This window comes from Triticum urartu, chromosome 2A (genome assembly GCF_056163025.1).
Source record: "Triticum urartu cultivar PI428250 chromosome 2A, HENAU_Tu73, whole genome shotgun sequence".
Lineage (NCBI taxonomy): Eukaryota > Viridiplantae > Streptophyta > Magnoliopsida > Poales > Poaceae > Triticum > Triticum urartu.
Window position 1 is genome coordinate 726,813,515 of NC_141874.1, and position 13,022 is coordinate 726,826,536.

Genomic DNA, 13,022 nt, shown 5'->3' on the forward strand with positions numbered 1-13,022 from the left:
GGATCCTTCCGTGTCAAGAACGGGACTTCAATTTATGGGAGTTCAACCTGGCGCAGCACCGAACTCTTAGCAGGCTCTTCGACATGACGTACGAAGATGTCTGGAAGGGGCTAACCAAAGGCGCCGAGGCTCCCACATCCGCCTCCGAAGACCGCGGATTCAACTCGCAGCTTCCTGCTGGTGAGGTAAAATATTTTCATCTTTTACAGGATGTTAAGTTTTCTTCATAGTTTGACTCTATGCGGGATCTAAACTCCCTCACCTTTGACAGGATTGGCAGGCGAAGTCCGGACTGATTAACTGTCCGACTCCCTTGCCCGAAGACCCAGCCCCTGCTCTCCTAGTGAAGCTGTTGGTTCCGGCACCTTATGTGGTGCCGGAGAAGAAGGCCAAGAAGAAGAAGGCCACGGGGACTCGAAAGAGTTCCCGGCATATGGTGGTGTCGGACTCGTCGTCCGATGAGTCCGAGACGCACTCCTCCCGTGAAGACGAGGAGGAGGAAGAAGAGACCTCTCCCCCTCCAGCGGGGGGAGGAAAGAAGAGGAAGGCCGCCCTAGTAGGGGAGGCCGAAGGGTCCAAGAAGAGGAAAACCCCTCCGCCGGACTACGCCCCCGACGCCGACGAGGACGAAGAGGAGTGGCCGGACAGGGCCAAGCGTCCGGCGAAATCGTAAGTGTTCGGATACCAGAGTAACTCATGATATTCCTTTTGTTGCGCAGCTTTCCCTAATGTCGAATATAATCATGCAGCCCGCCCAAGGACGGGCTCGACGAGTCATCGAGCGGCTCCCTGGATTCATCGGACGTGAATTCAGTTCCGCCCGCTGCCTCCCCTGTGCTGTGGATGACGCCGAAGTGGCGTCGCGACAAGCTCCGGGGCAAGAGGAGGTGGTCTAGGAGGAGCCACGAGGCGACCTCCCGGACTCCAGGAGTAAAGGGGACAAGACCCCCCAGGGCTCCAAATCCATCTTTAAGCCAGACACCGCGCCGGAATCATCAACGGTTCCGGACCGCGGCAGGCGAACTCCTGCCAAGAGGAGCAAGCCTATTGAGCCGGCGTCCTCCGTCCAACCGGAGGCGCCAGACAATCTGCTGGAGGTGCTTAAGGGCGCCTCCATCGACGAGGAGCACCGTGCCATCATGAGTACGGTGGTCTAGAAGGTTCGGTCCGCCAAAAGCGGACTGACTGAAGCTTGTACTAGCCTTCTAACAGGCTTCGAGGTAAGTAGAAATATGTAAAAATATTACCGCATAGACAGTAGCCCCTGATGCTCTGTTTGGCGTTCGGAAAGAAAAGCCGAATTGAGGATCTATTAAATATCGCAGGAGTCTAACTAAAAAGGAGTCAATATACGTATGCAGGCTTCGCTGCTGGCCACCGCCGCACTGACTACGGAGGTGGGTGCCCTGAAGCAGGGCCTCGAGCGGACCGAGCAAGAGCTCGGCCTTGCCAAACGACAGCTCGAGGAGAAAGAAGGTAAGAGATACCTTATAGAAAGAAAAAAATGCCTATAAGAAGACGCAATTGCAAAAAATGACAGGAGTATACTGCTTATTGTAGGGGCCACAACTGAGGTGGCGACCCTCAAGCAGGCGCTGTCCGAGGCCAAGAAGAGAGCGGCCATGGAGCGCACCGAGCGGGAGAAATTTGAGGCGCAGGTCGGCGAGGTGCAGCAAGAGCTTCAGGCTCTCATGAAAAAACATGAGAGTTTGGAGCTCGACTCGAAGACGCGAGCGTCCGAGCTTGCTGCGGCCCTTAAAACTGCCAAATCTGCCAAGGCCGAAGCCCAGAAGGCCCTCCAGGAATTGGATGCGGTGAAAAAGATAGCGGCGGGTAAGGCATTCTCTATGCAAAGCAGACATATAAAAGTAAACTACTTGTTACTTACCCGAATCCGGAGCTCTCCAGGGGCATTCGCAGATCTTCCCCGCAGCGTATCCGATGCCGCCGCATTCTACCGAGCCGAGGAAGGCAGCTCGACGGAGAAGGTGTTCTGGTCTCAGTATGCTGAGGCCGGACACCCTATGCCCTTGAGCGACCAGCTGAAGCAGCTGGTCGAGCTCCACAAGGCGGCCGAACAGGCCCTGAAGGGCTTCATAGTTTGGCTGTGGCCTAGAGAGGCCCTGCCTGGGAGCTACTTCAGACTGGTGCGGCGGCTGGTGGAGTCTTGTCCAAGGCTCGAGGTCATCAAGCGCTCCGTCTGCATCGAAGGTGCCCGTAGGGCCCTTGCCCATGCAAAGGTGCACTGGGGTAAGCTGGACGGTGAGAAGCTTGTGAGGGACGGGCCGCCGCCGGGGAAGGAGCATCGCAAGCCTGAGAACTATTACAAGGATGTTTTGGCCGGTGCCCGCCTTATGGCGGATGAATGCACCAAGGATGTAATTTTTGAATGAACTCGCTCGTGTTATTCTGTGCGCTGAAAACTTGTTCATATGCGCTAAGCAATGCTTGAATTTAAAATATTACTTTCTGTGCGGCCGTTTATCAAAAAATTGAGAGATGGCCAGTCGTCGGCTTCTGCCCCCATGCCACTAGTGCTGGGGTGTTCGGGATAAACCTGAGCGCTCTTTTTCCCATGATTGGGTCCGTCGAGGGAGGCGCTTAGCACAACGAACAAGGCAATCGGACTATAATGCTTGAACACTCTCACTTAGCCATAGAACTCTATAATTTTAAATTTCGGCGAAGCCCCTAGTATTCGGAAGACCGAGTTCGGGGCGCTATCCACGCCTTGGCCGGACAAAGCCGGTTCCTCGCTCGAAGCGGCATAAGTCTTTAAGGACTCAAAAAACCTCTCGAACAGCGACCGGTCTCTCGCCTCATCATGACAGTCAGTTTTAGCTTTCTCTACTGAGGTGCTCAGCCCAGCTCAACTGGGGCACAATCGCAGTAGTTCTCCTAGTGCTACCTTAGCCGATATAGCGGAACGTAAGGCACCAAAACATAGGAGCCGGGCAAACCCAACTATTGACGCAAATCATGATTCGGAGCCGATGCATATAGTGCTATAAGTTCGGGGTGCCGCACTTGTGAAAGTGTACGGACTTCTCACGCCATATTGATGGGTACTGAAGCCCCTGGCGTATTTTTGCTGTACCACAGTGTACGGATGCAACATGTTATTGATAAACATATATATAAAAAGAGGATAATGCAAAAAATAGACAAAAAGCTATGCATTGTTTATAGAAAGGCTGCTATGAAAGGGGAACGATACAAATAGTGCGATAAGCCAAAGAAATTGGACTATTTAACATGTCCTGGCCAGGGGCAGGCCGCGGAATTGTATTAAAAAACAGGTATACTGCTCGCAATAGAGACCACCTGGGAGTTCCATAATGCGGCGTGGCTTGTCTGCTTTCCTGGATCTTGCATTGTTTGTGCGGCAGTTGAATTGCCGAACGAGTCATCCGAAGTATGGAGTCCTGAGAGTAAGAGAAAAAAAAGGAATCCGGCAGCCCCTCGTGCGGTTTAAGCTGTATTTCGGGCGTACCGTGATAGTGCCCCTTCCCCTGTGCCCATGGTATTTCCAGAGCGTAGTTATGTACACGAAGCATTGGTTTCGCTATATCGCGAGGGCTAGGGTTGGGGCCGCATTGCTACGCTAGCTCAGAACGTGCCAGGCGATCTTGTTGTAGGGTACTCCGGGTGCGCTTGACAGTGTCTGGCTTTTTGAAGGCCGATCTGGAGAACTTCCTGGAGAGGCTGCTTTGTACTTCTGTTGCGAGCGCTGCCGTGTGCTCCTCCGTTCGGAGGGAGCGTTCAGTGTTCCCATTGACCGTGATTACTCCTCTAGGGCCTGGCATCTTGAGCTTGAGGTATGCATAGTGTGGTACCGCGTTGAATTTTGTGAATGCGGTTCGCCCGAGCAGTGCGTGATAGCCACTTCAGAACGGGACTATGTCGAAGATTAACTCCTCGTTTCAGAAGTTATCCGGAGATCCGAAGACCACTTCCAGTGTGACTGAGCCTGTACAGTTGGCTTCTACACCTGGTATGACGCCTTTAAAGGTCATTTTGGTGGGCTTGATCCTCGAGGGATCTATGCCCATTTTTCGCACTGTATCCTGGTAAAGCAGGTTCAGGCTGCTGCCGCCGTCCATGAGAACTCTTGTGAGATGAAATCCGTCAATGATTGGGTCTAGAACCAATGCGGCGAAGCCGCCGTGACGGATGCTAGTGGGGTGGTCCCTTCGATCAAAGGTGATCGGGCAGGAGGACCATGGGTTGAACTTTGGGGCGACTGGCTCCATCGCATATATGTCCCATAACGCACGCTTCCGCTCCCTCTTGGGGATGTGGGTTGCGTATATCATGTTCACCATCCACACTTGCGGGGGAAATCCCTTCTGTCCACCATTGTTTGGCGGCCTGGCTCCTCCTTGTTGTCGCTATACAGCCCCTTGTCTTTGTTTTCGGCTCTTAACTTGCCTGCCTGCTTGAACACCCAACAATCCCTGTTGGTGTGATTGGCTGGCTTTTCGGGGGTGCCATGTATCTGGCACAAGCGGTCGAGTATTCGGTCCAAACTGGATGGGCCCTGAGTATATCTTTTGAATGGATTTTTCTATTGACCGAATTTGTAGCCTTGGAATCCGGCATTAACTGTTGTATCCTCGTTGCTGTCGCTATTAACGCGGCACTTTTGTTTGTTCCGACGCAACCTGTCACTTTTGTCCTTGGTATTCGAATTACCAGGGTTCTTGGTTAAATTGTTGCTGCGAGCTAGCCAGCTGTCTTCTCCCGCGCAAAAGCGGGTCATGAGTGTCGTGAGGGCTGCCATAGATTTCGGCTTTTCCTGTCCCAGGTGCCGGGCAAGCCACTCGTCACGGATATTATGCTTGAAGGCCGCTAAGGCCTCTGCGTCCGGATAGTCGACTATCTGGTTTTTCTTTGTTAGGAACCATGTCCAGAATTGTCTGGCCGATTCCTCTGGCTGCTGAATTGTGTGGCTTAGGTCATCGGCGTCCGGTGGTCGCACATAAGTGCCCTGGAAGTTGTCAAGGAATGCGGCTTCTAGGTCCTCCCAAGAACCGATTGAGTATGCTGGCAAGCTATTAAGCCAATGCCGGGACGGTCCCTTAAGTTTGAGTGGGAGGTATTTGATGGCGTGTAGATCATCACCGCGGGCCATGTGGATATGAAGGAGATAATCCTCGATCCATACCGTAGGATCTATTGTGCCATCGTACGATTCGATGTTTACGGGTTTGAAGCCCTTAGGGATTTTATGATCCATTACTTCATCTGTAAAGCATAGTGGGTGTGCGGCGCCTCTGTATTGGGCTATACCGTGACGCAGCTCGAAGGAGCTTTGTCTGTTGAGTTCGGCCCGACCGGATTTATTGCATCCGGAGTGATGATCACCGTCACGTGCCGTGGGGCGCCTGCGCGATCCATAAATTGATCTTGTTTGCCTTGCCTTGTCCTCCAGTATGTCGCGCAGGTCGGGCGCATTTTCCCATGCCTTAGTATGCTTGGCGCGGCGTCGGGGCATGGCTTGAGTGGAGGGCCAAGAGGCCTCTCTGTCGCGGCCACGAGGTGGCCGGTCGGCCATGTCATGCGCTGGTGATGTAGGTGCTTCCTCCTCTAGTCAGGGTAGCAGCTTGCGCTTTGGGTAACTCTTGGAGGGGCGTTCGAGTTCGTACTCTTCGGCCTCAAGGACTTCAGTCCATCTGTCAGCTAGCAAATCCTGATCAGCTCTAAGCTGTTGCTGCTTTTTCTTGAGGCTGCTTGCCGTGGCCATAAGCCTGTGTTTAAAACGCTCTTGTTTGGCAAGATCCTCTGGCACGACAAACTCGTCGTCGTCGAGGCTTGCCTCGTCTTCGGAGGGAGGCGTATAATTATCGTCCTCAACCTCTTGGTCCACCGCCCTCTCGTGAGGGCTGGCTTCTCTGTCCTCCTGTGCTGAATCTTGCTGGAGGGGGTGTTCTTCGGCGCTATCCGGAGTAGTATTATCTCCCGTGCCGGAATCACCGTTTTTGCTTTGGCGGGATTTAGAGCGGCGCCGCTGACGCCGGCGCTTGGGCTGTTTCTTAGAGGTATCGTCCCCCGCTATTCCATCGCCATCTCCATCCTTTGGAGTGTCCACCATATATATGTCATATGACGAGGTGGCCTTCCAGTGCCCTACAGGTGTTGGTTCTTGTTCGTCTCCTGCATTGTTGTCCATGCCGTCGATGTCTTCGGAGTCGAAGTCAAGCATGTCGGTTAAGTCGTCGACAGTGGCTACGAAGTGGGTGGTGGGTGGGTTTTGAATTTCTTCATCGTCTGTATCCCAACCTTGCTGACCGTAGTCCGGCCAGGGCTCTCCTGATAAAGAGAGAGATTTTAGAGAATTCAGGATGTCGCCGAAGGGCGAGTGCTGAAAGATGTCCGCGGCGGTGAACTCCATTATCGGCGCCCAATCGGATTCGATCGGCAAGGGCGCGGGGGGCTCGGAGTTCGGAGAGGAATCCGGCTCCTCGGAGTCACGGGCCATGCGGAGTGCGGGGTTGGAGTTCGTCTCGATCGCCTCTGAGATCGCAGCCCCTGAGGCAGCGTCCAACCGCTGATCCTCGATCGGCGCAGTAGGCTCCGAATCAATGGTCGGAACCGATGCGTGTGCGGCCTCCAAGGCGCCGTTCGGCGGCAGAGCTATATCATGCCCATCGAGACAGTGCGGCGCGCTTGGCTGTGGCTCGAATCCGTTGAAGATCAAGTCCCCGCGGATGTCAGCCGTGTAGTTTAGGCTTCCAAACCTGACCTGATGGCCAGGGGCGTAGCTTTCGATCTGCTCAAGGTGGCCAAGCGAATTGGCCCGCAGTGCGAAGCCGCCGAAGACGAAGATCTGTCCGGGGAGAAAAGTCTCACCCTGGACTGCATCATTGTTGATGATTGAAGGAGCCATCGGGCCTAAAAGCGACGACATAGAGGAACTCTCAATGAAAGCACCAATGTCGGTGTCAAAACCGGCGGATCTCGGGTAGGGGGTCCCGAACTGTGCATCTAGGCCGGATGGTAACAGGAGGCAAGGAACGCGATGTTTTACCCAGGTTCGGGCCCTCTTCATGGAGGTAAAACCCTACGTCCTGCTTGATTAATATTGATGATATGGGTAGTACAAGAGTAGATCTACCATGAGATCAAGGAGGCTAAACCCTAAAAGCTAGCCTATGGTATGATTGTTGTATGATGAAGTTGTCCTACGGACCTAAACCCTCCGGTTTATATAGACACCGGAGAGGGTTAGGGTTACACAAAGTCGGTTACAATGGTAGGAGATCTTGAATATCCGCATCGCCAAGCTTGCCTTCCACGCCAAGGAAAGTCCCATCCGGACACGGGACGAAGTCTTCAATCTTGTATCTTCATAGTCCTGGAGTCCGGCTGAAGGTATAGTCTGGCTACCCAAACACCCCCTAATCCAGGACTCCCTCAATGAGGTACCATTTTTCTTGTCCATTTGTCTTGTTGCCCCTGAGACGGACTTGCTGCTCCTGTGCATGAGGTTCAGTCAGCCCTTTGTAATGACTTTCTATTTCTTTTTGCAGCAGCAGAATGATGATGTTAGTGTTCCTCTAGAGAAGGTTGCAGACATGTCCGTCTCAGGCACCGGCTGCTCCGAAGGGGTGGTCCTGACTGAACCTCAGTCGTCCATTGTCGCCGAGGTTTCAAATGCTGAGCAGGGCAAGACAACTGGAGACATCATTTTGGAGAAAGATGCTGTTGAGTCTGCTGTTGAAACTGGTGGTAGTGCTGTTGCAAGCCCGGAGAAGTCTCCTGCAGCAGAGCCATCAGTTGATGTTAATGCTGTATAGGCAGAACCAAAAGTTTTTTCTTGTTTCAGATTCTCCAGCTGTTGCTAGTGTCCTTCCTGACGATGCTGCAACGTCTGCTGGAGATGACGATGAAGATACCGAAAGCGATAGCTATGGAGAGGAGGTTGATCATTCCAGTGATGCCACTGGTCTAGGCAAGGATCCATGAAGAGAGGAGCATGCTTCTCTCTTCTTTTCCCCATTCCCTTCCCTCTTTGTTGTTTGGTTTAGTCCATGATATCCCCTGTGAACTGCCTGTGTGGTCTAAGTTGAACTTCTGGTTTTGTTGTTTGTCGTGTGGGTTGTAAAGAATGTTAAGTGAACCTGTTTTCTATGTGGGTGGAGGTTTGTAATGCATGGGTTGTGATGTCTATGATGCTGTGTTTTATCTTTTCTGATGTAGCAGCTGAGATGTGCTTATGTTTTGAATGTTTGTGCTTGAATGTTGGTCTTAATTGAAACTGTTGTGAATCTATGTGCTTTGAGTGTTGCTGTTAATTGCTATTTTTTTGGTGAGCAGATAGCAACCTTGCTGTCGTGCGAAAGAAGGTTGATGACTTTTATTACAGTGTAACTAGGCTTAGGAACGACCGTTCCAAGAGGTGAGTGCAGCTGCTCAACATTTACATCATCCATGTACCCCCTGTGAACTGTCTGTGGTTTCTTACCTGAACTTCCCAACTCTATGTACCTGAACTTCTTGTTTTTTTGCTTCTCTGGCGCTGAACTTCTGGCCTCTTTTGTACTGTACTGCCTGTTGTGATATAGCTGAACTTCTGTGCTAACATGTGTTATGAACTTCCTGAGTTCCTGCTTCTTAACTTGTTTTACTTTCTATTCGCTTGTTTTAGATCAATGATTATGTTCCAAAACAATGAGTGTGAAGCTTCTGTTCAAGAAGTCGCAATATCTTTTGGTCCTCGCGGAATGCTTACATTTAATGTGGCTGAGAGTGCACTCTATTGTCTACGTGCGAAGTACCAGGGATCGGATAAACTCATCCTGCCGTATTGGGTTTGTGTAAGTCAACCATACAGTGATTTCTTTTCTGTTTTGTTCCTTACCATTTTAGTTAAAACTTGTTGGTCTCATTTTTTGTATTTTTTCATATGTTGGTGTTGTCTGCATTATTTTAGGACAAGATTTTCAGAGGTCATTTTGATTCCCGTGTGAGGAAGTACTTCATGGCGAGTGGTCCAGATAGCATGGATGCACATGATTTGGTATGCAATATCTTGTTCTTTGCCTCTGTATTAGTTTTGCAGTGCGATCCACTGTGTTAATATTTGTTTTATTTTTCTTTTGTACCGTTCTGATATTAATTCTCATTTTTTAATGACTCGTGTGTTTATGATGCTTCAGGTTGTTTTCCCTACTTTTGACCCTCCTGAGCTTCCTGCTTCCATGGGTGGTGTCGGTGTTCCTTGACCTGAAGAATTCAAGGTTCCAGCTTCTCGATTCCTACTATGGACCAAAAGATGAATGTGCGGTACGCCTGTTTCGACAGATGACCGACAACATCAAGAGGCTTTGGAAGGATGCCAGCAACGACAAGGAGACACCCTTCAGTCCTATTAGCATCGACAATTTCCCTCTGGATTGGATTGATGTCCCCCAGCAGCAAAACAAGTATAAGTTTGACTTTTTCTCTTTATCACATCTATTTAACTGTAGTTGTACTTAAGCTGCGACGTGTTTAATTCGTTGGCTTTCTTTTTCTGTCCTAACACTATTTCTTTTACTTCGTTTGATGGCAGTATCGACTGCGGATTATTCATGCTTACGAATGTTAATTCGTATCATGACGGGGTTCTTGCAAATTATTCCCATGAGAATATCGGGGATATCAGGAAGACGTGGCTGTACTCAATCGCTTCTTCTAACCTATTTGAGACAGACTTCCAAGCTCTGTTTGGCTACTATACATGTAAGTTTTTTTGGAACTTGTACTGCTTACCTGCACTGCGTCTTTTATTCTACTTGAACTTCATATTTTTCTCTGAACTTGGACTTCTACTTGAGGTCTGGCTGGGCTGCTGGTTTCGGAAGGAGAGGAGCATTTTCTTTGTACATGAACTTCATTTCTATCTTTTTTTAATTTTGCTTGTGTGTTTTGTTTTGCTTAAATGGACATGAGCATTTTCTTTTATAATTGAACTTCAGAGATGATGCCTTTCTATGGTTTTGTTAGCTGTAGTTGAATGATTTACAGTTCATCGGTTTATCTTGAACTGTGCCTCTGGTTGTGCCTGAACTTCATTTAGTTTTTTACTGCAACTAATTTTTTTAGGTCAGCTTGAGTAGTAACCATGTCATCTTTATTAGTTGGACTGCACATTGTGATGTTCCTGAACTTCAGTTGTATTTTAATGGTGATGTTTTCTCTTCCTTTTTTCTTTGACAGTGGAACCGTTGGAGCTGACCGATTACCACTACTCATTCTCGGGTCACAGGAATACCAGCCTAGGGAGGAACCGATGAGTACAGCTCCAATAGGAGATGATAGACCTTGGACCCTTATTCCTTCCAAGTTGGGGAAGCAGGATGGTGGTATTCGTGGTACTCCAAAAACCCCTTGCTACAGGAAGCCTAATGCAGTCGAAGCAGCCGAAGCAGAAGTGATTTCGTCCGATGATGATTTTGAGAAGATTTCTTACCCGAAGAATGCTAAATGTGCTGCTGGTACTGTTGCTGGTAGAGGTGGGAAGAATGTTGTGATCACCAGGAGGAAACCGGCAGTTTAGTCTGGGAACATAACTTCCTCCAAGAGAGCATCAAGATTGCCTTTGAAGTGGCATTCTCCTGTCGCTCCCCTGAAAAAATACAGTTACCCTCATCTATCCGAGGCCCGGAAGTTGAAACAGTATGTGTTGAGTAAAGACGGTCTGGAGAAGTATTCTGAGTGAGTTACCCTCATCTGTCGCTCCCTTGCCTTGGAGTTGTAGTGTCTGAACTTCTATTGTTGTATTGTCTGAACTGCCGTTGTTGTAGTATCTGAACTTCTATTTTATGTCTCCTCTTGCCTTTTGAGTTATAGTGTCTGAACTTCTGTTTGTTGTTGTATCTGAACTTCTAATATTTTTTACCATCCTTTTGTATTCTGCAGGACAAGCTACTGCATGTTTACCATCCCTACGAATGTGATTGACCTCACAGGACGTGTCCTTTACACGCTTTTCGGTGAAGGGCGGCAGATGGAAGGAGACATAATGGATTATCTCATAAATTTGTTGAAGGATAAGCCGGAGACCTCTGAGATATTCACTAGTGCTGACAGGGTTGTACTTAGTCCCTACTTCATATAGGTTTTAGTTCTTTGCACCCCTATCTCCTTCTTTTTTCCTTAGTTTTGTTGTAGTAGCATTTGGGAGGTGTTTTAATTGTGTTTTTGTGAATGCACAGTACTGCCTGGAGTATGATTTCTTCGGTGCAACGGTTCCAAAGTTTGATGCAAAAAAATCTGTTGGTCTCCTCCCAATGTTTGTTCGCAAGGAAGAAGACCTTCTTAACGCAAAGCTGGTTAGGTTTTCATAACTCTTGCTTTTTTTAATTTCATGTGCATCCTTTTGCTGAGTTTGTCAAGAAAGCTTTTGTTCATGCCGGTTCTTCAGTACATATGCTTTTATAGTTTGTGTTCACCGATCCTTTCATTCTTGGCAGGTTTTCTTGATTCTATTCAAGCCAATTGGCACAATGGCGCACTACAGTGTGTATGTGTTGAATAGATATCGTGGGAGCATTGACATCCTTGATTCACTTTCTTACGATAATATGCAAACGTCGCGATCGAGTTTCCACGGGGACTGCCAAAATATCGTGAGTGTTTCTTAGCCTGAACCTCCTTTCACATTCTCTTGTTTGACACGAAGTTTATTATGCCTTGTGTTGACAAAATATGTTGTTGTCTCTGTTTTGGTAATACTGCTTGAACTGACTGTCATTTAGAAGTTGAACTTCTGCTAGTTTGTTTAGGTGGATCTTATGCAAGTGTCGCTTTTTTATGTACTTGAACTTAACTATTTTGGTTAACATGTTTTTGACTTCATCTAATTTTGTTATTTCCGGCAGATGAAGAGATTTGTTGGGTTGCTCGAGGAGGTGTACGGCAAGGCTGCATACAAGGCGAGCAAGCAGCTTAACTGGGTGACTATTACAAAGAGGCCGACTTTCATCGATGTTCCGAAGCAGAAGAGTAATGATTGTGGTTTCTTTGCCGTGAAGTTCAGCTCTTCGTATGATGGCGATGAGATTGTTGAAGATTTTGGTGATGTGGAAGTATGTTCTGTCTTTGTTCTTGTCTCATCATCCTTTGATTATTCTTGTGTGTTTTTGCTGAGACGCTCCTGCTGTGGTTTTAGATATCCGTTACTAAACCATTGTTTTCACCTTTCTTTTGTTTGCAGGCTGCTGTAGATGACTGGAAGGCTGAGTTCATGCACATTCTGATTTTTAGCGAGAAGAATGAAGTCGTGCGTTCAGAGCTCCCTAAAGAGATCCAGTCCTTTGGCCCGTGAATTCGAAGCATTATTTTCATCTGTAGATTTGATTTCGTACAGATTTTTAGGTTTGATAATGATTGGAACAATTCCATAAAGATTTGGTTGTAAGAATGTTTTTAGTGATTTGTGTATCTATAGGTGCAGCACTATGACTTATGATATTGTGGACAAATGCATTTGGTGTGAAGAATGATTTGGCTTTGTGAATTTCAATGTACTGCATAGTTTTTCAGTATCCATGTGTTGAATGTTTTTGCCCCAACAGATGTACCTGAACTTCTGCCTCGGTTTTGGTTTAACTGCTTGATTTTTTTGTGTTGTTTATTTTCGGGCTCCCAACATATGATCGTAGACTTGAACTTCTGCTTTGAGATGTGGCTGGGCTGCTGGTTTCAGATGGAGAGGATATTTTGTGTTGTGTAATGTATTGGTAATGTTCAACCCAACCAATATGTATGCTTTTGCGTAGAATCTATATTTGTTTTTTTTGTGTTTTTTTCAAGTGCGAACGTATTTCATATGTAAATCTGTGCAGAAATATTGTTGACGTTTCTTTATCTTTTGTCGGCATTGTACATGAACTTCTGCACGTATCCAAGCAGAACTTCACATTTGAACGCGTTGTCTTAGGCTTGCTAACCTTAGTTTATGCGGTGAAACTTTATTTTTTAAGCATATTTTTCCTACATCGATTTTATATACCAGAACTTCTTCTATAAGCTGA

The 13,022-nt window shown here is 48.1% G+C and overlaps 1 protein-coding gene and 1 pseudogene across 1 annotated transcript; both read left to right on the plus strand.

Annotated features, from left to right (window-relative positions):
• The window catches only part of LOC147987229 (uncharacterized), a 69,023-nt pseudogene that overhangs the window by 37,713 nt on the left and 18,288 nt on the right, over positions 1 to 13,022 (plus strand).
• Positions 9,150 to 12,313, plus strand: LOC147987231 (uncharacterized). The gene is made up of 4 exons (XM_087540282.1): positions 9,150 to 9,161; positions 11,460 to 11,615; positions 11,868 to 12,074; positions 12,203 to 12,313. The coding sequence occupies exons 1-4, from the start codon at positions 9,150 to 9,152 to the stop codon at positions 12,311 to 12,313; spliced, it is 486 nt and encodes a 161-aa protein (XP_087396408.1).

What these genes read in the sequence shown, in the direction of transcription:
- LOC147987231 (XM_087540282.1), top strand. An exon ending in ACGGGGACTGCCAAAATATC is followed by an intron (nt 11,616 to 11,867) that starts GTGAGTGTTTCT and finishes TATTTCCGGCAG; the next exon opens with ATGAAGAGATTTGTTGGGTT. An exon ending in AAGATTTTGGTGATGTGGAA is followed by an intron (nt 12,075 to 12,202) that starts GTATGTTCTGTC and finishes TTTTGTTTGCAG; the next exon opens with GCTGCTGTAGATGACTGGAA.